Consider the following 27,415-nt stretch of genomic DNA (forward strand, 5'->3'; position numbering starts at 1 on the left):
ATAATTTGTAACATGAAAGAAAGGTCTAAAAATGATACGTAACAAATGTACAAGTGATGAATAGTTTACACTTCAGAATAGGGGATCCAGAAAGCTTTGTAAATGATTTATACATGCGTTTACACATTATCTATCCATGAGTTTCATGTGACGTCACTGTATTTTATCGCCGCCATATTTGTGTCCGGTCACAGTTGTGCAATCTGTTTAAAGGTCCCATTTTTCGTGTTTTTTTTTTTTTTTTTTTTTAAGCTTTGATTGTGTTTATAGTGTGCAATATAACGTGTTTGTTTCGCGTATTTTTCACATAATTTACTTATCTGTATACCGCTGTTTCCACTGTCATAAAAACGGGCTGATGACTTCCTTGTTCTATGAAGTCCCTCCTTCAGAAATACGTAACGAGTTCTGATTGTGCCAGCGGTTCCTGTTTTGTGATTCGACAGCAGCTTAGCGCTCCTTGCCCAGAAAGGTCACGCCTCTTACCATAACGTGTGCTGCACATAGTTTTACATGTGGATTATTGTGGTGTTGTGCCGAATGAACACAAAAGACAATAATTCCCGAGAGACTGAACTCTTTAATCTCCACAAGCAGCGACAGAAAATGTACAACGTTAGCACTCACTCAGAAGAGTACCTCATACGGAAAACAGCACATATACATAAACATAGTCCCCTCTTGTGGCCATTATGTGCACTGCAGTCCAACATTAACTATTGCAGTAAGGATACCACAATTATAATTTTCGGGAACCGAGTTAAACATAAATTGTAACCATTGATCTCTAAGTACAGCGTCCCTGGGAAGGCCAAACAAAAGTGATTGGACTGCGGGATGAAAATAACACTGTTTCGATGACATGGCGACAAACACACTCTACAAACGCAACTCTTGCTCTTCTCCGTGGGAGCGCAACAAGACCACGCCCCCTTTTTTGTGTATTCCTGTGGGTGGAGGTTAGTCAAAAAACTGTTTTAGTGACGTCATTAAAGAAGGAAGTAGAGGGATGTAGTCCAAACTGGCCGTTCGATGTGGGCGACTTCTGTTAAATAAAATATCTCGCTTGGCATTGAACTTTGAGCTTTAAAATTTTAGATTTTATTTATACTCTAACAACAACATTACACACTAACTAAAGTTTGAAACATGGGATCACGAAGAACGGGACCTTTAAGTCTATGGTGACAGCAGCTACAACTACCAGAGGAAGGCCAACAAAACACTCTCAGAAGGTTCACAACAAATTTACAATATGTCTGGGATATGTAGTGCTGTTAGCCATTTCAACAGTTGTCAGAACTAAAAATGTATTTGATCCCAAAGGAGTTAGATCGGTGGAATTATTGGCTTCATTCAGAAAGGACCACACCACTGGCAGCCAACGCACAACATTAATAACTGCTGGGACTGTAATTTACATAACATTATAGTTGTATACAATATTGTATTAAAATATTGTGAATTCTAGTTGCTGTGTTTCAGCATATCGCCACCTGGTGTCAACAGGAAATGGCATGCTTTCCACTGTAATTCACTCCGTAAAAACACATTTCATTATGCCACAAAGTACCAAACATGCTAGAAACACATTAAATCAAGCAATGTTAATGATGTGCGTTGCTGCCAGTGGTGTGGTCCTTTCTGAATGAAGCCAATAATTCCGCCGATCTAACTCCTTTGGGATCAAATAAATTTGTAATTCTGACGACTGTTGAAAAGGCTAACAGCACCACATATCCCAGACATATTGTAAATTTGTTGTGAACCTTCTGAGAGTGTTTTGTTGGCCTTCCTCTGGTAGTTGTAGCTGCTGTCACCATAGACTTAAACAGAGCGCGCAGCTGTGACCGGACACAAATATGGCGGCGGGCATAGCGGAAGTGACGTCTTTGAAACCCATGGATAACAGGTGTTGAACACTTTGTAGTGTGTACTGCAGTGTAAGTGCTGACTGGTGAGGTTATAGAAAGCTGTCTTCTCTGAAACACATGGAGTATTTAACTCTGTGCACCTGATGTGAGATTCAGTGGGAAGTTAAACTGGTTCAGAGATTGACTTCATCACTATATCCCATACAAGTCTTTGCGGATGAGTTAAAGGATTTAATACAATCCACTGGTATCACCTAACTGTAAGGCATTTATAAATGTTTATCCACTTCAAAACAAATAAATGACTCTTCTTACAGGTATGCTAAAGCACTATTTTTATGTTTGTGCTTTTGGACACTGACCAGCTTACAACTTCCTCGATAAATCATATACTGATCATTTACTAATGGTTTGTTCAACATTTGTTCATGATTAACAATTGTTTATTGAGATAATGATACTAAAACAATTTTGTCATAAATACTTACAAATAATGTATCAACTAATAATTTATAAACCATCTACTAATCTGTTTGATTTATTTGATTAAGATAACTTAAAACACATTTATAAATTGTTAGCATAACACTTATTAATCATTTATGAACGTATATTATCATGTTTTGTAAATGATTCATTCATCATAAACTAATAATTCATAAAAGACTTATAACTAAATTAATAAAACATTCATAAAATGTTAACATATCACTTATTAATCATTTATAAATGTATATTCATGTTTTGTAAATGATTTGTTAATCATTAACTAATAATTCATAAAAGACTTATAACTGAACGTTATTATAAAGTCTTACCCAAACTCCTCCTAGAGCATTAATCAAATCAACATATTTGGTAAGTCTAATCTAAAGGCTTTTGCGATGTTAAATTGGGAAGATCTTGAGTTTTTGTTTGAACGACGTGTCTGTGGCGGCCTGACAAAGTCAGGCATACAATGTCCGATCTGCCCAAACTTCACAATTTATTAAAGTCCTGACCTGGAGACATCTACATGCCAAATGTTCAGTTAGTCATAGCGCCACCTGGTGGCAAAAGGAAATGGCATGCTTTTCACTGTAATTCACTCCCTGAAACACATTTCATTATGCCACAAAGTACCAAACATGCTACAAAACACATTAAATGAAGCAACACTTGGCTAGGTGCTAATGTGTGCAATTAACACCATGAAAAAGGAAGTTATTGTAACTCGGGCATAACATACATTTGCCATGTCCAAATACCCACACTTGTGGTCTTTGCACTTGACCACTTGTCTACTTGCATGACGTATTTCCTGTATTTGGCCCAAGTGTTCAAGTAGGCGTGAAGATCACAAGTGGTGTACAGAACTTTTTGATTACCCGATGGGACACATTTATAGCGTTTCTTTTTATTATTATTTTCAGTGCTTTGCATTTTAAAATAAACTTCTAAATGTTTGTTCAGTGGTCACTATGTAACTAACAGAAGACAAAATATTAAAATAGTGGTGCTTCTAATTAAGTTGACCACTTGCAGTTGCAGCAGTTGCAAATGTTGCACAAAATACACATAGCCTACTCATCTTTGCACCAATAAAATGTGCAACACTTTGTTTTACTACCAAATTATATGTATCTAATTAATTTAACTTTGAATTTAACGTTTTCATTGACATCTCATGATTTCAGGGCACGTGAGTTCATGAACATAATGCATGATGGGATATGCTTAGCCTCGAATACTGATCCAAAGCAGTATTTGAGATAGTGTGGGTTTAGTGTGTGTTAAGGGCACTGCGCTTTTGGCTTTTTTAAGACACAGGACAGTGGCTTTTTTACTTCTTGTCGCATACACAAGCTCTCAAGTGGCCAAGACCGCAAGTATGGGTATTTGGACAAGGCAAAAGTCTGATCTGCCCCAAACTTCACATGTTTGAGAAGAGTCACACCCTGAACACATCTACATGACAATATTCAGTTATAGTAATTGCGCCACCCACTGTAATTGAGTAGTATTGTGATATTTTGCTTGAAGATATTGTATCAATACACGGACGTGAAGTGTTGATGTTTTCAGGGATTTCGGCTCGGGATTGCGAGTATTGTTCATAATTTTTATGTAAGTTCCGCACTTAAAATGTGGGAAATAATGAGAAATTTTCTTTTCATATTGTAGTTTCACAGTGCGAGTAAATCCGAGCTATGCATTTCTCTCTCTCTCTCTCTCTGTTGCAGCTTGTGTGTTTTCGGTTATTTCTGAACATGGACCAGTCAATGAAGGCTAATGAAGTCATCTGCGGTTAGGCTGCACAATATGTAATTTTAGCACTGATATTGTGATGTGCACATCTGCGATAGTAACATCGCAGGATGTGCAATGTCAAGAATGGGGATCGTAGTTATGCCTCTACAGACCAGACACCACAGTTTGAAACACGTGTTTTGTCAACATCTCGGATTAATTGCAAAGTTTAACCATCATAGAGTGAAAGTTTATCATTTGCCCGTGTTTTAGGTCTTGTCAGTTGAAACATTCATGCCATTTAAGCCATTCGAGCTCAAGAAGACTCAAATTCGGAACTCGTGTGCTTTTCTGTTTTATTTCTCGACTATTTGTGCTTGAACGGACACACACACACACACACACACACACCGATCTCAGTGAGTGTCCTTGTAAACACAGTCACATATGGCTTACATGAATGTACTGTAAACAATTGAGAAAGAAAATTGATGTGTATCATTGTATTGGATCCATGCATTAGCTCTTAAAGTGACAGTAGCATAATATACCCTCTGCTTTCTGTGTCATTAATGTTAATCAAACAACAAACTCCAAAGAGAAAATCACTTTTGTAGCTTTAACAAAGATAGATTATATTTAATTTATATAGTGAAGACTATGCAATGTTATATATATATATTTTTTTTTTACATTTGATTATTCAGTTTCTGTACATGAACATTGTTAGACTTGTCTGAAAAACAAAGTGCTGTTTATTATATTTATATCTTTGTTATACTGTATTTATCTAATGCTAATGTAGTTTCTTTTAATTATCTTCTATGCAGATTTACTCCCCTTCAAAATCACCTCAATCATTCTGATTCTTTCCAAATAGAGCTATTCAAGTCATCTGGTGAAATTGTTTTCATATCCCAATATATATATATATAGCAGAAAAACAAATATCGCAATGCCAGTTTTTCCCAGTATTGTGCAGCCCTAATCCGTGGTTGAGTATACCCAGGCTTTTAGATGCAAACCGTCTACATAATGTCATAATACAACATGTTTGACAAGAAAGACAGCAGCAGCAGTCAAACGTTTTTTATGAGAGGGTGAAAAGGGATGCTTAAAACAGCCTACCGGAAATACTCTTTTGAAATCAAATTGTATATACTGGGATTGTACATAAATTGTGAGCATCAGGAAGCCGCTATCAATATGCCTGGTATTGAAATCGCTTTTTTGCGATTTTTGTGAATGTGCGGTTGCTTTTTACTTTTGCAATCAAATTTTCAAATTCGCGATCACATGTTCTCTGTGTATAGGGAGCGGCTGTACAGACAACACATTTTAAAAGATATTTGCCAATGATGTTCAGGATCTCTTGCACACCAAATCCTCTTGTCAGTCATCTCTCCTCACACTCACCACATGATCAGTGAAATCTGACTCCCGCTGCGACTCTGCAGCTCGTGCTGTATGGAGAAGAGCAGATGCTTTCAGTTTATAGCTGTATCCACTGTCCAACTGAACTAAATGGTTTTTACTTCTATAAAAAATGCAAAATGACAGTGGCGCAGTGGCCAAGTAATGTAATCATTGTAGGGCCGAACACCGGTAACACCGACTACCATAGCAAGCCTAATATGAAGATGTAAGAACTGAGAACTCCATCTTATTAGATAAGAACATGTAGACAAAGTTTCGTGTTTGGGACATTTGCAGTTGAAAAAAGATAATAAATCATAATATACTTTAATTTATGTTGTTGCAATACGCAGCATAACCTTTATAATCACTATAATAACGTATCGTGGCTTAAGAATCGTGAAAATATATATCGTGCACTATATATACACTATATATATAATATATATATATATATATATATATATATATATATATATAATTATACGTACTGTCCACTTGAGTTAGTTTAGCATTTTCCAATCTTTTGTTGTCCTTTAATGATGCAGAATGTTGTATTGTGGCAAGTTGCGCAAGCTTTATGAAGCCGCTAGGAAAACCACTGGATTCCAATTTAAGGACACTCACAATGACTTTCTAAGCCATTTAGTCAGAAGATGAGAATTGCACTGGTCACCGTTTGCATTACAATTGGTTTGTGGAGAGACTAAAACATTATCAGCTGCAGCTGAACAGCTGTGCGATGCAAACTGTGCCTGAAACTACCCTGTTTGGACAATCTGAAAAGTCATGTTCTAACCACTGAAACTGAAATGTTGACTCACAATCAGAAAGTTCGTTTGCAAGAACATCTGATAGGCTGACATTTTGACAGATTTTATTATAAATTCGTGGGAATGTCTTGCTCTTGAGGGTAAATGCACCTTCCTTGTGTAATTGTCATAAGTTTTTTGTATTGTTTTGGTGTCAATTTTCTAGTGTGGGATTTTTTTTTTTTTTTTTTTATGCAATACTTAGCTTTGACCTATAAAAAAAAAAAAAAAAGAGAGATGAAAAACATCTTTAGAAGTCATAATTAATTTGGATTTTTACCAACTTTATACAATTTAACTAAAAGTAGGCAACAAATTAATAAAACTTGACCATGAATTGTGTGTAGTGGGAACAAATTCTTATTTTCTGGCCACAATATCTATTTTTTCCCCTGTAATTTCTGGTCGTATCATTTACATTTCATTCTGGCATCTGCATAAGGGACTTTCTGATTCATTCTCCAGAATGTTTTTCTTTTAACTGAAAGGCAGATGTTGTCATGCTTGATGCTTTGTCTTTGCCTAATTTTTCCTCTTCAGTCATGATCTTGATTTCGAGGTTTCAATAGCTGTGTGTGCACTCCAGCTAAATATGTTGCACCTTCTAAGTTCTCCTATTCTTGCTTACAGGTTCAGAAATCATGATAACTATGACGTGATGTTTGTTCAAGTTATTTTGCCCATAATAAGAAAGCCCTGCTAGGCAGTATTCTATTTTTCCTCTCTCTTTCTCACTTCTCGGCTAAAACAGGAAACATTTGCACTAATGCAACAAAATGAAGCACAAATGATGTGCGTTAGGCATGTAATTCATACTTTATCCTATCTATTTTACCATTCCTTTGTAGCTAAAAAGAATGATGGGAAATGTAGTCTCTCTTCATAAACCTGCTACATAACTAGTGTTTTCTTGCAAGGTCTTCTTCATCAATGGTAGTGCAAACTAAATTCAGTCAACATTCACAATTACAACTTATTATTATAATCAATACCAATTTGCTTCCTTCGTAATTCTGTAATCGACACACCCCTAACACCCCCAAGTAATTTCCCACCAGTAATTACGACTTTATGGTTCATGTGCATTCAAGTCGCAAATACAATCATTACGACAACGCGTCACAAATCCTTTTCAGTTCGCACAGAGTGACACATGCATTCTGCAACCAAACTCACCCATAAATTATTCAGGTAGTTGACAGTATGTATAGAATGTACAAAACCAAACTAAGCTACTTGTTGTAAATGTTGTGATTTAAAGATTTAACTCTCTCTGGTCACTACCTTTTTTCCTTCAATTAAAAATGTTCAGCTTCAATTGGTGCCATCCATTAATAGAGTTTGTACCGAAATTTCTGTAGTCATTGCTGATGTGACTACAAATTAAATCTGTCTAAATATACAGTACCGTTTAAAAGTTTGGGGCCAGTAAGATTTTTTTTTAAAATTATTATTATTATTAATAGTGCAATGGTTTTCAACATTGGTACTAATAAGCTTGTTGCTTAAGCAGCAAATCATCATATTAGACTGATTTCTGAAGAATAACGTGACTATGAAGACTAGATTAATGATGCTGAAAATGCAGATTTGACCACAGGAATAAATTACATTTTAAAATGTATTCAAATAAACAGTTAAAATTGCCTCTGGTTCAATTATTTAAGACTAATAAACATTCAGTAGTAGTAAAATAAGAAACAAAGAAATTAAATAGACTTATAAAAATACTTATTTTGACATGCCAGTCATGGTCATTTCCTGAGTTAAAGCAGTTCTTCTTTTATGTTCCACAGAAGAAAGGGTGCTTTCACACTTGGTTCGATTGCCTGGACCGAACCCAAGTTTGATTGCCCCCCCCCCCCCCCTCCACCTACCCCCACTGGACTGTTCACACATTATATTATTGGGGTCCGACCCGTGGTTCATTTGCGTCATCAAACCAGCAGCTGTTTAATCCGTTGCTTAGTAACAACGGCGCAGGAGAAGGCGGCAAAATGCATAACGTTGCTCTCCTCACTTTTATATTTTTGTTTTTTAACTGTTGGTTTTGTTCATCACAACACTTGCGTCTATCTGTCGTGAATGTAGAATGCTGAAGGCGAGCAGAAAGTGAGTGAAACACTCACACAAACACACTTTTTTTAAAATCAAATAATACAGCATTAATAGCGGTACAGTTCCGCAGTTTGGTACGTTTGCGTTCATATCAGAAGCGAACTGTACCGGAGTTCACTTGAACCGCACCCCAGACCACCCTTTTTAAGCGGACTCGACTTGGATACGGTTCGTGGGTGCGCACCCGAGTTCAGAAGACAGTGTTCACATCATCCAAACATCCAATCGAACCCGGGTGTGCACCAAAATTGCTAATGTTAAAAAGCACCCTTAGTCATGCAGTTTTCCAATGACATGAGGGTGAGAAAATGATGACAGAATTGTTTGGTGAACTGTCCCTTAAAATGATCACATGACCTTACTTATTTGCGGTTTAAGCATAATCATTCTAATATCATGCATGTAAACACACTGTTCAATGCAGAAATTAAGATGCGTGTATCACAGTGCTGATGATAATGTATTGCATGGCAAAACCTTCAGATTCCCTCTGAAGATTGTATTCTTTCTGGCTTTTTTTTTTTGTTGTTGTTGTTGATGCATTTAATAAGAAAAATTCTAATTATGACATTCTTAAGAGGTATTTTAATTCCTTACCATGAAATGTCAACTCTTGTTCAAAACAAAATCAGAAAGGCCACAGAAACTTTGGAAGTTCCTTGGTCTCCCACACACCAAATTGGATTTTCCCCTCGTAGCCTCACCTTTTGTAATCAATTTTTTTTTTTTTTTTTATATGTCATATTTGAATTAAAGGGGACCTATTATGCAAATTTCACTTTTACATGGTGTTTGAATATAAGTGTGTGTCGGCAGTCTGAGTCATTTGCATGTTCTACTCATTGTGACATCACAGTGGAACAGGCCTCGCCCACAACTGGTGACTGGATCTGACCTACTAGCTTAGATCTTCCCTGAGTGAGTTGTACACAGTCCGCCATGTTTATCTCCTTTCTAGAGCAGCTAGTCAAAACACAAAAATATCTCGGCTACTCAGCTGCGTGATAAACAGTCTAAATGTTCTGTTGTTGGCTGTATCAGTGAAAATGGAATGCTTTTTTCCTTTCCACTGTGCCACTATTCAATTGCTTTTCTATGTAAACACGCTAGATTGATGTGTTTGATTGATGCGAGCACAGGAAACAATGTTCTAAAACGCAGAAGAAATTTAACTTAAAAAAAAAAACTCATCTTGACACCTTGCATTTTCCACTTCACATTTTTTTGGTCTCAAATGGGAGAAAAAATGCAATGTCTGTCTAGCACATCTAATGTGTATTATTATGATTTATTAATTATTAGTAATTTATTAGTATTAGTTTTATTCAGTATTTAGGGACCAGGATATTATAGCGACTTCTTCTTTTATAGCGGTCTCCCTTCACTTGGGCAAGTAAGCACCCAAAACACCCCAGCAACACCCAAAAAAATGAATATAGTGACACTCATCCAATTTCTTTCTCAACTGTTTAAGTTCACTTAAAGGATTAGTTCACTTCTGAATGAAAATTTCCTGATAATTTACTCACCCCCATGTCATCCATGTCATTCATGTCTTTCTTTCTTTAGCCGAAAAGAAATTAAGATTTTTGAAGAAAACACTCCAGGATTGTTCTCCATATAGTGGACTTCAGTGGGGTTCACCGGGCGGAAGGTCCAAATTGCAGCTTCAAAGGGCTCTACGCGATCTCAGACGAGGAATAAAAAAAAATAACATTTGTTTTTTAACCACAAATGCTCGTCTTGCACTGCTCTGTGATCCACACGCATGACATAATCATGTTACAAAGGTCACTCGTGTCTACAAAGTGAATGTGCCAAGATTAAGCCAACTGCCCGTTACAAAAAATAAAAGGTAAAACAACGATATCGAAAAATTTTTAGGAAGTTTTTCACCCTACCGGGGTACTTCCGCCTACGTCACACGTGACCTAGGACATAATGTGTGGCGCGTCACAGAGCAGTGCAAGACCAGCATTTGTGGTTAAAAAGTATATAATTATTATTATTATTTTTTTTAATTAAATGACCGATCGTTCCGCTAGACAAGACCCTTATTCCTCGTGTTTGTTGTGTAGAGCCCTTTTGAAGCTACACTGAAACTGCAATTTGGACCTTCCACCCGGTGAACCCCACTCAAGTCCACTATATGGAGAAGAATCCTGGAATGTTTTCCTCAAAAACCTTAATTTATTTTCAACTAAAGAAAGAAAGACATGAACATCTTGGATGACAGGGGGGTGAGTAAATTCTCAGGAAATTTTCATTCAGAAGTGAACTAATCCTATAAGAAATATATGACTGTTTACGAGAATACTTGCCGAGACAGGAATTTTGTGTGTAGGTGTTCAAAGTACAAGAAGACACGATTGAGTTTTCGCGTGTGTTTGAAATGTTGATCTCTGTATACGCACTGAAATCAGCATGCGATTACTGAATTGAGTTCTTTTTAGCCTCTTCTTGCGTTTTGAATGTTGAAAATTGTTTGAATGTTGAAATTGACAAAGACTTAGAAACTAATGCAAATGATAAACCCCAAACTGATAAAATCAGTGAATTACATGTGTGCCAAACCGAGGGGCCATACGAATCAACTGCGATCTACGACACATTAATAATTTCATGATTTTTGATTGCACAAATCTTTCATTTATGTATCACTGACTAATATGCATCACATTAAGTTTTAGTTTCTGTTATATCTGTGTAATTCAAATTGCATTTAGGCTTAAATATTTTAGCTCATAGCGATAGTCACACATCTTCCTACAATGCCCTTACTTTGTTTTTCTTCAGAAAAATCTTGTTTGTCATTGTTAATTCCCCCTAGAAATTTCCAGCTGTTTCCCCTGTAGGCATGGATGATAAACAGTACTATGCACGAAAATTGCTTTTTGTATGTAATGGTGACCAGGTTCAAATGAAAGAGAGTTATATTCTTATCTATGAAGTCATTCCCTCCTCCCCCACACTTCCTGCTGACGAAACGCCATCGGTTTGTCATTTTCAGGTACTACCAACTCACAGTGAGAGATCCTTTTTGTGCTCTCAGAAAAGGTTGGAGGTGTTCACCACGTAATCACTTGAAACAATTACAGTTCCCATGAATGTGAAGGGCCGTCATTTGACACCCCCCCCCCCAAAAAAAATCTTCTTGTTACACCTCCTAATAGGAAGCCATCACCTCCAGTGTCTGACCTTTTGCCCCTCCAAGAACAGATTTGCACCCTTAGGCCGTGCTCCACTGTTGGCGTCATCCGCTCTCTTGCTGAGAAGAGGAATTAGACCGTGGAAAGCACTCAAACTGTTGCGCTCAGAGAGAGTGAGTGCTGACTACCACCTTCTTGCCATCTTGCTAACCACCCACCCCTGCTGTGGCCTCCCTCTTATTATGGTGTTGCGGTTTCAAAATAGCAGGTTTACGACAGAAAAGAAACAAAGTATATTTTTCTTTTTACTCAACAGTTGTGCACTGGAATTACCTGTTAAATCATTGGGGCTTCAAATATGTTCAAGTGTTGTAGCAATCGCAGAATTTCACTAGTCCCAATACCAGATGCTTGATGCCAATTTTGATATCTAAAGAATTATATGCACCCTATATGCACCCTACCATTTAAAACAAAAACAAAACTTTTATTCAACATTAAATTAATCAAAAGTGACAGTAAAGATCTTTTATATTGTTAAAAAAGATTTCTATTTCAAATAAATGCTGTTCTTTTGAACTTTCTCTTCATTAGAGAATTCTTTACACAATATGAAGCAGCACAACTGTTTTCAGCCAATACAGGAATTAATTACATTTTGAAACATTAAAATATGAAACTAAATTGTATTTTACATTGTAATATCTCACAATATCAATGTTTTTACAGTATTTTTGATCAAATAAATGCAGCCTTGGTGAGCAAATCATTTATATACACCCATGGGAGTGTATGCAAATATATAATATAATAATAATATAATATAATATAATATAATATAATATAATATAATATAATATAATATAATATAATATAATATAATATAATATAATATAATATACACTTTAGTTTAAACAAAATGGTAATAAAATGACAAGATCTCGGAGTTAAACTGTGTTTACTGTGTAAACAATTAATCTTAATTATGTCTGAAACACTTAAGGAAAACATGGTCAGGTCAAAGTGTCTGAATAATTTTTGGTTCCAAATTTGTATCAGTCTTGCTGGTAGTCCACTGTATGAATAATTTTGGGGTATAATATGTCAGTTTACTTTTTTTGCTATCCTCACTTACATAATTGAACTATAGTGTCCTGCACCCACTAGTAAAATATATCAAAAATGTCTGAATAATAATGATAATAATAATAATAATATTTATCACTTATTAAAAAATATTTAAAAAGAAATAATAAACATGTATTTAAATTACTGTATTTTACAGTTTTAAAAACATTTTTAAAATAATTACATTTTTATAAGCAATGAAAAACTGAATAAAAAGTAATTTATAATAAATACAGTCTCAAATATTTATATATTTTCAAATGCAAATAAACTATTTTTACTAATGAAAAGTAAATATAATACTGAAATGAAATAATGGTGTGTTTTTTTAAACCTCTATCTCTAGCTATACAATTATATTTTTTGATGAAAATTTGTACATTTACCTGTACAAGACGGTCCACCACAATACTAGATTTATGAGGTGGTTCGCCAGAGTTGCTGTGTATTTGCTTAGGTGTTTTGAGTGGTTGTTAGCACATTGCTACATAATTACTATATTGTGATGAGTGGTTGCTTAGTGACTCAAGTCAAAAGAGCACACCCCCAAATTTCTATGATATTCCTCACTCTAGGTATGACTCTGGTCCCTCCTTCAGTTGAAGTCGGTGGGATTGTCTGTCCTATTTAACATCTGCCAGGCAAGTCCTGGAAGTCTGATTGATAATGGCAAACCTCTCAATGTTCTAAGATCAATTCATACCAAATGTGGTGTGGCATGATGACTCCAACACCTTATTGAAGCATTGACTTGGAAAGGAAGTACCAAACGTGGTGCACAAAGCACAGCTGAATTAAACCTGTAACACTGTTAATACATAGTGTTAAGATGCAGGTGCTTCATTTGCCCATCTTCCTAAAGCCTGTGTCTGCTGAAAAGCGGTTTGTTAAGTCTTTGTAGGATTCGTCTTATTGAACATCACCCCTATGTATGGGTTTAAGTAGGGGACTAGCTAACGGATTAGACTGATCGCTGAGGCCGATGAGAACGCATGCGCTAGATACTAATGAGCTTCAAGGACACATGTTATTTCCTCCTTATTACATTCTGCTTGTGACTCATTGCGGGTCTGATACATGGGAGAGAGAGAGAGCGCGCACGCGTGCCTCACACCAGGCTGTACTCCATACTACGAGTTGATTAGTCCATTTGAATTCGTTATGGAGTGCGTCTATGTGGACGTGGCAGGGAACAAATGGCACATTTTCATTCCACTGATGCTTTGCACCCAGACAGGTCAAAGAGTCCCTGAATACAATGAATGAAGCTTAAAATAGTTCATATTTTCTCTTACGCACAATTCTAAAATAAGAAAGAAGTGGTGAGAAGCATTGTGTTTGACGTCCCACTCTACGCTCGAAACCATGACTGACCCTGAAGAGACGGTGCAATTTTCTGAACTGCCTGACTAAATCTAAAGTACAAGGCCACTAATTATTCAATGGAAATACTTGTTCTTTGTTATTGTACTTCCCCATAAAGTCATGTATGTTTAAACTTAACAGAGAATTAAAAGTCAAGCCTAAAGGATGTCCATACCACTGTGGGTGTAAGGTTAAAAATGACCTCATGAGCAAAGGTAGAAATTATTCTTAAATGCTAATCAGATGCTTGTGTTTAGAGTCATTTAAGTGGCTTAGTGAGTGATACTTTTCTCTATTAAAATGTTTTACTGACTATTTTTTTGAAGGTAAATTGCATGTAAATTGCATGTTTGATCACAATTTGAAGTGCCATATACTGTATCACAAACAGTGCAAGAAAAGTTTGGTGCTGAAGCTTAGGGGTAATGGATTTAAAAAAAAAAAAAAAAAAAAATCTGTCACTGATCAAACAGAATGGAGGTTTTACAAACCAAAATATGTTCTGTAGTAGTATAGCTTTCCATAAAACATATGTTGTCAAAATCAAGCTAAAATCTCATATGTACATTTCCAAGTTTGGCTGAAATTATTTCATAATTGTAATATTTGAAATATACATGTAACATGCATGCAGTCATTGTGGCGATTCTGAATGAATGTTTTTTAATGGCAAAATTAAATATTGATTAAATCCTTTGTGATTTCAGGAGCAAGCAGTGCCTCTCCTGTAGTGTGGATGAGGGAGTCATGGCTGAACACACCTCCCCACTGGAGTCCGGCCAGTTGCTCAGCCCAGACATCCCAATGCTTACCTCCCCGCCACCCCCTCCGCACCCGCCCAACATCGTCAACGGAGATGTACCACAACAGGTAGGATAAGTCAGCATCGGTTTTTCACCCTTAAGTCCTTAAGCTATGTTCTGCAGAAAAAGCAATTTTCTACCCAGCAAACTGCTGAAGTTGTGATGAAATAATTTCTCATGACAGACTTGGTTCTGCTGAACCCTGGCCTGTCTGTTGATTTGATAATATATGAGAATGAGTGGGCGATATAAGTAATGTTAATGTATAATTATGTAATTTCAATTTTTATATATATTTTAGTAAATATTTTCCTACTTTATTTATTAGCAATACTAACAACACTTATATTTTGTTAAAATATTTTAAAACATGCAAAGTGGCATGCAGGTACTTTGTTGTTTCAAAACTGGTTTGTTTGTCACGACTCCATAATGCTCAGGGCACAATGTTTTGCAACAATGTTGTCATATATGATGGCAAAAGAATACACACACCTCTTTGCATCAAGAAACAAAGTAACTATCCAAATAAATATAATCCAAAATAAATACAGCATTAGGGCAGTATCGGCAAAACCAGATTGAGCGGTTCAGAAGGAGAAGAGGTATGACTAGTATAAAAAGCTTATTTTTGGTTTCCACAGCATCTCAGTATCGGACGTGAGTAAAATAATAATAAAGCGGGCTACAAGATGGAGTATAATTCAAACAGATTTATTAAGTAACTCCCGACCAAAAGGCATAGCACTTCTCTTTCAGTTTCCTGTCATTAGAGCCTACTGTTACTTAATATTACATGCATTCCCCTCATTAGTTCCTAATATTACCTTATATTATAAACTAGTAAGTATCATCAAACAAAATAAAAAGACAAAGTATGAAATATAAATAAGCTAAATGCACAATATTTAATTTTTATAATAATTTCATAAATAAAATTAAGTTACTAATAATAGAATGCACAAATAAATAGGTAATAATAATAGTAATAATAAATAGTAATAATAGTAATAATAATTTCATAAATAAAACTATGTAACTAATAATAGAATGCACAAATAAATAGCTACTAATAATAGTAATAATAAAAACCGCAATAAATAAATACACGACTATAACACTAGGTTTTCTAAACGATGAGGGAACTGCAGAAGATTCATGAGTTAAAGGATTAGTTCACAGATCAGGTTTATGCAGTGTAGGCCTAATTAGGAAAGGTGTTTACTATTGCTGCGTTCACAGTCACTTTTTGGGATTTACAGCAGCAGTTGCTTACAAGTGTGAATCCTGAAAGGTTTTATTCATTCAAGAGCTTAAAATAGCTGCTTGAATATTTTCATTCAGCTGAAGTCATGACTGCATTCTAAGGAGCCATAGTGGTAATCATAGCGACAGTATTAAACATGACAGTGTCCATAAAACCAAAAAATTTTGGTCAACCAAAAATTGACCACATTTTATTAAATAAATGAGTCCAATCAAGGCAGGAGTTCATTCTTTAGATAACTTAAATAACCAACAACAGCATTTAAATTCTTTGTAACTGGTTGCAGAGATTACGTTTGAGCCGCTCACCTTACAGCTTTGCACTCACTGCAGTTCGTATAAAAACTGAATGCTGTATGAACACAGCTGTATTAGGCACAAAAATGGGACTGACAACTGTATTCTAGCGCTGTGTAAAACTTCACTGTAGAGTCCAAATACTTAAAATTCCGTCTCGCCGTTTTGAGGTAGAGCCCCGGGATGTTTTCATTTCAGATGCTCCTGCATAGAAGTTGTGCTACTGTGGTATGCCATTGCAGTTTTACAGAGTGTGTAGAACACCATTTTATTCTGTTTTAAAAATTCCCACATTTTAGATCAGGCTCAATATTTTTGTAACAACGGCTGATTTTCAGCAAGCACAAGGAGTGCCGTTCCAGCCCTATAAATAGTGCATTTAAGATCATTATGAAATTCATGATGCTGCTTAAAATATTAATGTAAATATTAATCTTTTGGTGATTTTTGTTGCGGCACAGCAATTGTTCTTGTGATTTTGTTAACATGACTACAGTGTTACTATTCCGTCATCATAGACAAGGAGTGGTGTAACTCCCAAAGTGTCGGCATCAGCTCTTGTGGCTCTGGGCATTATTTGCGTCACAGACCCTGACCTGGCACTGAGACGTGTGATAGTGGGAGTAAAGGCCAAGGAGAGGAGCTGTCCATCCGTTGCTGGCCCCTGGGGCTGTCATGGCGAGAGTCAGTGGCCGTGACAAGCCTTGGTGCCACCGCTGTCATTCTCACGAACGTCAGGCTGATTTCTCTTAAGTGACCATGACTGCTGTTCCAAAGGAGGAGAAGCTATGATGCATTTTCACCTTGTTTGAATGCGCCATATTTTGGTGTTATTTTTTAGGAAGTAGATTTTCACTCCATCTGATTAGTAATTACCATAAATTGCAATGAGTAATTGCATTTGTGGCTTGGCAAATTATAGTGCACTCAGGTAAGTGTTAACCATTGTTTCAGGCTCTTTAAGATATAGAGTCTGAAGTCTGAAGAATGTTGGAAGTCGTTTAAAGACATTTTACTCACCCACCATTTGTAGTGAAAGTCTATCTAGGCTCGGCAAGGCCATGTTTTTAATAGTGTGCTGTTGACTTTCAACTCCCTGCAGCGATCACCTGACAAGCCCTTCCCATTATCCCTGTGGTCCACTGAGCACTTAAAGAGGCAGAAAATGCATACACACCGTCCCCTGCTCCAATCTTTCATTCCTTTTGACCCCTTTCATCCCTGTTCATTTTTATCACCTTCTGCTCTCCTCATTCATAAAACCAGAGGTTGCAGAACTGCATTGCCAAGCAAAGTGATTCATAGAAATGGCTTCCGTAGAGCATGATGCCATTGATTTTTTTTTTTTTTTTTTTAATGCCTTACCCTACTTTTTCTTGGTGTCTAGACGCAATGGAAAGCAAGATTAGGATGCAGATGCTTTCTTCCGTTAGGAAATGTGTAGATGCCACCTGTCAAGATCCACATATGCAAGAGATAGCATGATGGGATTCATGTAACGCCTCCACAGCAGTGCAAGAATACAAATGAGTCTTTACCAGTGTGAAATGCCAGGGCTAGCTCAGTGTTAATTACCTACCACACAAGCGTGTGTGTGTGTGTGTGTGTCTGTGTTTGTTTGTTTGTGCCTTTGGCATTTCTCTTCATATGTGGCCTTTTATGCCTACAACTAATCACGACCGTGGCGCCTCTCCAGGTGTGTGTTTGATGTTTGCAACCGGGAGAGCTCAAGGTAAAGCAAGTGACTCCTGGTGTTAGCTACCGTGTGTCGGAGGAAGTGTGCTTGTGTAAAAGAGACTGGGTAAGGAGTTTTCAGCAGACCTGAAGGAACCCTGAGTCCCCGTGACCCTGGACCGAGTGACACATCCCGGTGAAAACAGTAGTGACAACGTGCCATGATGACTTATGCCTCTGACCTGACCTTTCCCACTGGACTCTCAGTCAGCAACCGGGTTCCCTCCTCTCTCTTTCTGTGTGCCGCATAGCACTTGTGCATTTGACATCGCAGTTGCAACGAGGGAAGCTAAATATCAGTGTGGCAACACCACAGCTGCTCTTTCATGAAAGTGGAATACATGCTCATGATTCACAGTTTCTATTCATTTCCCCCTCCTAACCGTCTCTCCTCTGTGCCTGTTTGTCTGTGCTAGAACCAGAACAAGATGAATCAGGCCATTGTTTATCAATACTTACTAATAGGTGCCCAGCTGTTTTCTTCATTGTAAAGATTTGGTGGAACCCCACTTCCTCCCTTTTCCCAGCAAGAGGCCTTTTATGCTTGCATTTATTTGCCTTTTGCACCCTATGCCTTGGATCGTTTCAGGTTTTTATGTGATCTTCAAACACTTTGGTTTTATGTGCATGAGGCTTTTTGAAGCAGCAGTCAGGCTTACCTTAAGAGCAAAGACTCTAAGCAGAGTAGAATGGGCCACTCTGCAGGAAGTCTGTGCTGGATAAGAACAGAGTGATCTTAGTTGTGCCGAAAAGCCTCTCATATAAATGGCTCTAAATCGACCAGAAAGCACTGATATGTTTTTGATTCACTTTCCTTTTGGTCTCATACGCTCTTTCATGTTAAGTGGAAGTGAAAGCCGGTCATTTCTCTTGCATAAAACTGACAAAAAGTTAACTTTTTTAGGTCTGTAAACGTAGGGCTGTTCCAAATTATTGAATATTATTATATGTCATGTATTCTTAAAGTTGTATTTATTTGTGCATTCTAATTTCACTGTACAGTTCACTTAGTAAAGCAACAGTTTGTCTAAATAAGGAGAACTCTGAAACTAAAGGCCCCACTATGCTTCAAGGAAAATCGAAGAACGAACTGATGTGATGTCATTTCGAACAAATTCAGGCCAAACCTAACTTCGTTTGGAGTTCGAAACAGCTTGACAAAGCGAACTTTCCGGAAAAGTTCACTTCGACTGTTAAACACCTTTTGTACAACAATTGGTCTGTGGCATTATGTAATGGGTAGATGTGTGCGGAGAATCTGCTGCCATTCACGTTGAAATCTTTTCCACTTCATTTTTTTTGTTCAGTCCGTGGAGGTCAGACGTCCTTGAGTGAAAACATGAACACATTTGAGAGCTGCTTGGTAGTAGAAAATAATGTTGTACTTATGATGAAATGAGACACTGACACTGTTTTTCATGTTTAAAATGGTTGATTTTAAGCAATCTATCGTTTAAAGTTGTTATATACATAAACGTGACATGACTTTACTAGAGTGCCAAATGCAGAGGTTGTGCAAACAAACATATCCACATTGCTATGTTCAGATGCTTTTCTTATGCTTTATTAAAATGCTTTCTGTTTTCTCAGTTTTGTTGTTTATTTTGTTATTGAAAGTTAAGCATGCGGCACATATTTACATATTCATCTAAACTGCGTTCTCAGCACCGTTGGCAGTGTTCATGTTCGATTAACACTTTACCGTTGCTCACGTATTTCGAACTTCGTTTTACCCTTAAATGAAGAATGAAAAAGAACTTTGCTGTGAGTACATCGGGGCCTTAACATTTCTCATTTCTGTCAGAGTTGCTTTTATGAATCACCATCCTGGACAAAAACAAAGCTAAGAGAGATGCTGAAACTGATTCCGATGGTTCAGTCTATCTCACCAATATTCTGGGCCTCTATTCGCAGTTTTATGTTTCACGATATGTATCATATTGTGAGGTAGTTTGCTTTACTCAACCCTAAACTCCATTTTGTTTAGGAACGCATTAATCTACCACATTAAATGGCTTTTAAGCACACAAAGAAATCACCCCCCACCATGATGTGGATAATGAGGCTCTTTTTATCGAGTCAGTTGGGTGATACGAAAGTGAATCCCTGCTCTGTCTACCTCCTCATGTCAGGATGGCGTTAAGCAGAGGACGCACAGCTGTGCCTAAGGCCAGAGCTGGGGGTGGATTCATGTGTCGTGGCCGTGATACCATGCAGTGCCTGAGTTACGGGCATTCATCGAGCCGTGCCCTCTGAAACCATAAAATGGCTGAACCAAACATTAATCTTTCCCTTTGTCCCCACTCCCCCCCACCACACACACGTTACTCCTCCCCGTGCTCATTGGTGAACTAAGCAATGTTTCCATAGCAATGAGTTTCTGTCTTTGTCTCTCTCCCTCTCTCTTGTGGGTGTCTCACTTATCACCTAATAGGAGAGAAAATGGACAATTCTTTGTAGAGCTGACAGTCATCTCGAGTAACCGTTTCCCATTCACTGTCATGGGGCAGAATTCTCACTCTTGTCAGCACCGTCATGTAAAAGGAGTTTGATCAATAGGGTGAGGTTGCTTTCACATAATGTCTCCTTACAATGCTGCTTCTCTCCCATTCACCTGTTGTTCAGGTTCACCTATAATGTTTTTCATGAAACACAAATTGCAGATATTACTCCTCCTTTAATGTTAGCAGGCTTTGGATTGGGGGCACATATTCTTTGTAATCCGTTGAAGGTTAAGGTTGCATCTTGCACAAATGGTATGTGCCTCATGTTGACTGTCAAAGACCACTATCTTGTCACATTTTTGCATTTTTATTTTACTGCTAAAAGTGCTTTCTTTATTACATTTACATTTATTTATTTAGCAGACACTTGCATCCAAACCTTTTTCTTCTTTATTGTAAAGTGGTCTCTTCAAATAGCTTTTCCTATAGATGACTACCTGTAATTACAATTCATATGCACTGAACAATGACTTTAGCTGATTTCCATTACATACCCCAACAACAACTTTAGCCAAGCTATAAAATATGTAATATGCCTCTGTGTGGCACATCAGCCTTGAGAGTAAGTCAAGGGAGGAGGAGGAAATGACCACTATTGCAAAAGGCCTTATTGGACCAGCAGCATCACCCACTCTTACTGAAGGCACAATGCTTTGAGGCTCTTTGCTATGTAAATCAATACTTCCCACAGTTTCACTGTAAGGCTCTTCTGTCAGAGCTCGTTGAGGTCTCTTGCTTTGCAACAGTACCGCAAAGTGCCAGAGGCCTATGTATGTCTGTGTTTGACACAATTCAGTTAGTGTGGCATTAGCTGCAGTTGTACTAATGCTAAGAACAGAGGAAACTAAACAGTTTCAGACTATTGAGCTATATTCTGTGGCTTCTAAATGAGAGAAAAGTTGGAATCAACTGGAAAAAAAGAGGATTGAGATTAAGCCTCAGCCATGAAGTCATTTACCTGAGGCTAGGTGAGCCTATGTCTTCATGGTTCTTGCCTACTTCTGCATGACACCGTCATCCAGAGGCTCCTCTTTGATGTCACATATTTCTGTTTCATGTCAGCCCAGCTGCAGTGCCACGTTGTCACATGGTAAACAATTAAAGAGGAACAAATAGTGAGGAACCTGAGCCCTGACTCATCGGAGAAGCACAGACGTCAGTTGCTAACAGCCGTGAACGCAACGGCACCACTGGCCCATCTCCAGGGTAATAAAGCCAGCGCTAACCACTGTAGCTGTGTTTGCTAATCACTCTCACTTCCCCCCCTCCTGATGGCCTTGTGCCTAAACCCGGCAAGTTCAGCCTGGCCGTGACGCATTAGAGCAACAATGTTCCCATCTCTAATCTTTGCTCGTGCAAATCATTGTCACTCAACCACCTGGATACTAAATCTCTTATCTCTGACATTTTACTGCCTCAATTTATAGTCTGAACATATTAAAGAAATTGGCTCCCAGTTTGCTTGAATATGTGCAGAGACAAAATAAGTAGACGAACACCTCAAAGAGGTATTATATTAGGATAAGTCAGGATGAATTTAATTTATTAATTTATTTTATTTATTTAAATGACGGTTCATATAGGTGTAGAAAGGGTTTTACTGAGCTGTGGGGCAAAGGGGCATCATGACATGACAACTTTACAATGTAAATGTAGCAGCATCGTCGTGACGTTCAATAGCATAGTAAATTCGCTGTTGTCAACAATCAATTTAAAGACAATTACTGTCGAACATCAAATTACTGAGCTTTGTTCTTGTCATTTTGTAGTCTATAGGTTTTATTGTGAGGGCTGTGATGGGTTTTAAGCTTATAATTATTAGCAGGGCTCCGAACCGGTTCAAAGAACGGTAACAAAAACGGAAACAAACGAAATCAAGTTTAATCGTTCTAAACAAATGCTTATTTGAAATTACCATTAAAGGTGGGATAAGTAGATTTTCAAAAACACTGTTGGACATTGTTAATATTTGAATTCAACCCAATCGATGGTGTGTTTTGAAACCAATAAAATTTGCAGGATAGAATAGAACCAAGGGTTGTTCATTTCTTTTCTTTTTTCTTCTTTTCCTGACAGGCAATCGATGCCGTTAACCGATCTTTAACGACTAATCGACAAGATTATTAAATTAGAATTAAACTAAATTAGAATTGATAGGTGTCTGTAAGCCATTAAAAATATCTATTTGTTTTGCAAGGGTTTAGTTTGACATGCGCAAATAGCAGCCTAAACAACAGAACATGAGGATTCTTGATTCATACATCATGTACCTACAGCACTTCTTTGAACAGAGAAGAATAATGTATATAAAAGGAATAAATGGGCCTATATGCGGGATATATTTCACTTAAATAATTAACAGATTTACAAAACAAAAGAAGAAACTGTGTGATAAGTAGTATATGCTGAGTTTGTTCCTTTTTGTGACGTGCTCCAAAAACAAGTTCATGGAAAGGAAACAGAGATGGCAGAAAGCGGCATCCTGTGTGTTTTCTTTATTTTACAAAAGCACAATGTTTTGTTTTTATTGTGAGTGTACACATAAAAGTAAACCCTTTATGAATTATGTCTTACACGCTGCATGGAGAATGTGAAAAACCTGGTGTATGCGGTGCAGAAGCAGCACAAGCTCATTGTGCCTTCACAAATGATGCTTTTGCTGTCCGCAACTGATCCGGAGCTGCATTCCACAATTTATTCATTATTTTTATTTCAAATCCAGAAGTTGTTACTAGAATTGTTTTTTTCTACCGTTGTGATTCTCTTTGTACACAGTACAGTTATTTTTCTTAGACGTATTCACATTTAAATGCACTAAATTTAAACAACATATTCAATTCATTCTTTATAGAATAAATTAAGTTGCTCAAGCAAGTGTTAAATAAATGTAAAAATCACACATTTTAAATTTAATCTTAGAATTGACAAAACAGCCGACTCTCATGCCTTTTCTTTTGCATTTAAATCTTTATACAAGAATTTCTTTGTGTCATAAAAAACTTTTTTTTTTTTCCACCTCCACGAAGAGACAAGTGCCATCTATTATGTTGTCTTGTTTATCTAAATGTGAGGTATGGTGTAGTTTTCTTTACAGAAGCCATGTGTTGACTGCATTTATGGTGAAATTACTGCATTTTCGTGTCAATCCATGTTTATTTTTATGTGAACAATGCGCTGTCACTCTAATTCAGTGCGTGCAGCGCAGTAAAAATAGACTCGTGTGGAAACGATTGCTTCACTGCTGCAGACACACCGCTCCTGGAACGCATTGCCGTACCATATCCGTGTGCAGTGTGAATGCTCTAACCTGTTGACATGGCCGATCACCACATACGCACTACAAACAAAGTATATTTTCCTGGAGTTATTCTTATCTGTATGACCATAAATGATGGACTATTTTAAGTTGTTTTCGCTTATAAGGGAAAAAAAATTATTGTGTGATCAGTTTATTTTTTTTTCCTTTTATAACAGCGAAAACAAATTAAAATAGTCTGTTATTTATGGTCATCATGCACAACATATTCTAGCATTGATAACTTGATATTACAGCCTGTACATTATCAAAAGAAAATGGTAAACCAAACATAAAAAATTGCACTGCTTAATTGAAATCATCCGTAGTACAATCTTTGGTGTTCAGCATGACCACCGCTCTACTGTGGTATGCCAAGCACATTTTTGCGCATGTGAAGGATGATGTATAAATATAGGCAAAAAATGTAAAAAAAAAAAAACAAAAAAAAAACTTTTTTTTTTTGTAATCAAACCGTTTTCAGAACCTTAACGTTACAGAAGGAATGCATCAACAGAAAGGTTATAATACTGATTCTGCTCTGAGTGAATCGGATTCTGGTTATTAGGCATATTCATTTGTTGAGTAATTGTCAGTTACCCAAATTGAAGGGATAATGTTGCTAAGGGACGTGTCTGACTGGGGTCTGCGGAATTTGACACTAAACCAGTTTAATTTTAAAGGGTTTTCTTAACCAATAGTCATTCAGACAACCAACCAATGTGCTCTTTCTTATGGCAAGCAAATCTCTTGTTGGATTAGTCTGGATTTGACTGTACCACACAGGTAAAGTATTTGAGAAGATTCTGCCTTGGGGCATTCCCATCTTAAGATTTCTAGCCTGGGAAAAATGGTTTTCTGTAGTCTGAGAAATGTCAAAGAAACTTGAGTCGTCTTTTTCCTTCCTTCTGTGTCAAGTATTACAGGCTTAAATGATTATTTTCAAAAAAAAAAAAAAAAAAACCCAGCTAGGTTCATATTATCCAGGGGTGTCATTTATTCTATTCATGTATCTATCTTTCACACCTCTCTTCCATGTTGATTATTGCAGCGAGAGGACCAAAACACATTGCTGTAATAGAGGTGAGGGCTGAGGTGCTCCTCCACATGAAAGTAGCTGCCTCAACTTCATATCCTTGTACATCGATCATGGTATTAATAGAATCGGCATTGCTCAGTGAATGGAGAATAGAACGAAGACAGATAGAAGGGGGAGGGAGGACATGCGTGAGTGTCTGTCTGTGAATGAGTGTCTCTCTGTGCCCCCTCACTATTGAGTACCCCCATCCTTGTTTTTAATTGCTTGATCTATGCCAGTCCAGTACTTGGCACTACCTGAAGGTGGGTTGTAAAGTCTGGACGACATCCATATTCACTCGCTTTCAGACACATACACTCCACAGAACAGTCACGAGTCAATTCCGGTATGGCACAGAGGGAATGGTGAGAATTACAAACCCTCGGTGGAAAGAGCAATTGTATCCACTCGTCCGTGGCCTTCCTCCCTCACTCCTTTTCGTTCTCCTCCTCCCCCTGTGAGCGGAACACAGGCGATTAGCTGTCCTCCTCATTGGTGGCGCGCTGCGGACATCGCCAGGGCTTATTTGTTGAAGGGGTTGCCGTGGAGACTGGCGGTGGTGGCGAGGCAGAGTTGGAGCCAGAAAGAGAGAGAAGAGGGAGAGTCATCCATCTACTGCAGAGAGAGGAGGAGAGATTAAAAAAAGAGAAAGGGAGAGCGCAAACATGGGCTTCGCTCCTGTTATCTTGTGAACGGCTTCCAGCTAGCGCACTCAGGCGAGACCTATATCCCTTCCTCTCGCTTTGCTTAAGAGGGTGAAGAGTTCACACAGGCCCCCATGTGTCGAACACACCGCGCAGCCCTTCCAATCTCATGAGCACCGGGTGAAGCCGGAGAAGGGTGGCTCGGACCCCCGGGAGGGTACCAGATACCAGATACCTTAAAATATCGGCCAGCCTGTTGAAGCAGCTGTGGCTGGATGAGAGGGAGATGCGGGCTACAGTAAGTGAAGATTCAGTCTTTTCTCACATATGTATGTGTAAACACACGTTGCTTTGTCTAAAACGGCATTTTGGCAAAGGAAAGAGACTTGGAAAACATGTCAATAATGCAGTATATGAGACTTGTAACAGAGAGAGCGGGGGAAAAGGATAAACAGCTGTGTTACAGAACAAAGGAGCAAGGCAGAGCGGAACGAGTAATTGCGAGCTCAGGCACACGCACACATACACACGTGAACACAACAGCATGTAGCTGCTTGAACCTAATTCAATAAGACCTCCCTCAGCCACCCCCATCGGTGCGTGTGCTGTTGCTCATGCATCTCTCTTCGCTGCTGCGCATGTGGTCGATCGAGAACACACGTATGAGTGTGTGTGTGTGTGCAGCAGTCGAGGGATAGCTGGTGTGTCTCGGTGGCACTTATGAATGGGAACAGAGAGTGAGACGGAAGTACAGAGGATGGCTGTGTTAGGGGAGACCCGCAGTTGGAGCCCCAAGCCGTGGGAGTTCAGGCGCTATAATTGTGACTTCCACCAAAAGTCTGAGGTAAATAAATTGCCTGTGCTGACAAATTTATTTTCTTTGAAAAGCACACTGTTAGAGACAATGCTGTGCTTATTTTTAGGTTAGGCTTAAGAGAGTTAAATTAATTTGTGTTTGTATCTATATAGTAATAAATATTCTTCTTTTTTTTTAATCATTCTTAAGACTGATGCTGTTGGCTTTTAGATGAGAATGAGATAAACGAAAGCTTGTCCTTTCGTTCAGTTGTTTTTTTTACCTCCGGAAGGACCGTTAGTTCTTAACCCTCAGCTGAGGCGAGAGCCACATGTTCCTGTTGTTCTTGGCATGACACGTTATTTGCACTGTTTTTGCTCCAGAGTTCAACTCTTTTGAGAACACATGTACACATGCTTGAAACTGATGCTGGAGAAAACAAAATGCTCAAACTCATTAATAATCTGTATGCCAGATTTTCTTTCTGCTTTCAGCAATGTGGTTTTGAATGTCACTATGATATTTTTAGAACTCTTTAAGTATCCTTGTTCTTATTCTACCTTTTGACTGATAGCAAAATGCATTTCTCAGTCTCGGCATGACATTTATCACAGCTCATCTGCACCTTTTGATGTGACTCAACCCCGTTCCATATCCTCTCATGAGGAAGGCACAAATATTGAGCCTTTTAGTGAAGGACTGGAGAGAGCTGAACAAGGTGGCATACGTTTTAAAATCAGCCAGTCAAATGACTTCCTGCTGGAGGCTTTCAGATCAGGACCCCTGCTCTACTGAAATAGATCAGTGCTCCCGTTCGTCTCTGAGACAGATGTGTCATCAATGGTGCCTTAACAAAAGCTCAATGGAAGACTGACTCAGAGCGATTTCATGGAACAAGTGGTACTCT

General features: G+C 37.9%; 1 protein-coding gene across 7 annotated transcripts in view; it reads left to right on the plus strand.

The window, feature by feature from the left end:
• The window catches only part of fndc3a (fibronectin type III domain containing 3A), a 96,730-nt gene that overhangs the window by 9,097 nt on the left and 60,218 nt on the right, over positions 1–27,415 (plus strand). For 5 of the 7 annotated variants that reach the window (XM_067364682.1, XM_067364687.1, XM_067364684.1 and 2 more), the window contains exon 2: positions 14,799–14,961. In XM_067364682.1, coding sequence (XP_067220783.1) covers positions 14,839–14,961 — 123 coding nt within the window. In that variant the 5' untranslated portion in view covers positions 14,799–14,838. Of the gene's footprint in view, positions 1–14,798; positions 14,962–25,406; positions 26,011–26,333; positions 26,557–27,415 lie in introns of those variants that run through there. The other 2 variants (XM_067364689.1, XM_067364686.1) reach the window with 2 other exon arrangements.

This window comes from Chanodichthys erythropterus, chromosome 17 (genome assembly GCF_024489055.1).
Source record: "Chanodichthys erythropterus isolate Z2021 chromosome 17, ASM2448905v1, whole genome shotgun sequence".
Taxonomy (NCBI): Eukaryota; Metazoa; Chordata; class Actinopteri; order Cypriniformes; family Xenocyprididae; genus Chanodichthys; species Chanodichthys erythropterus.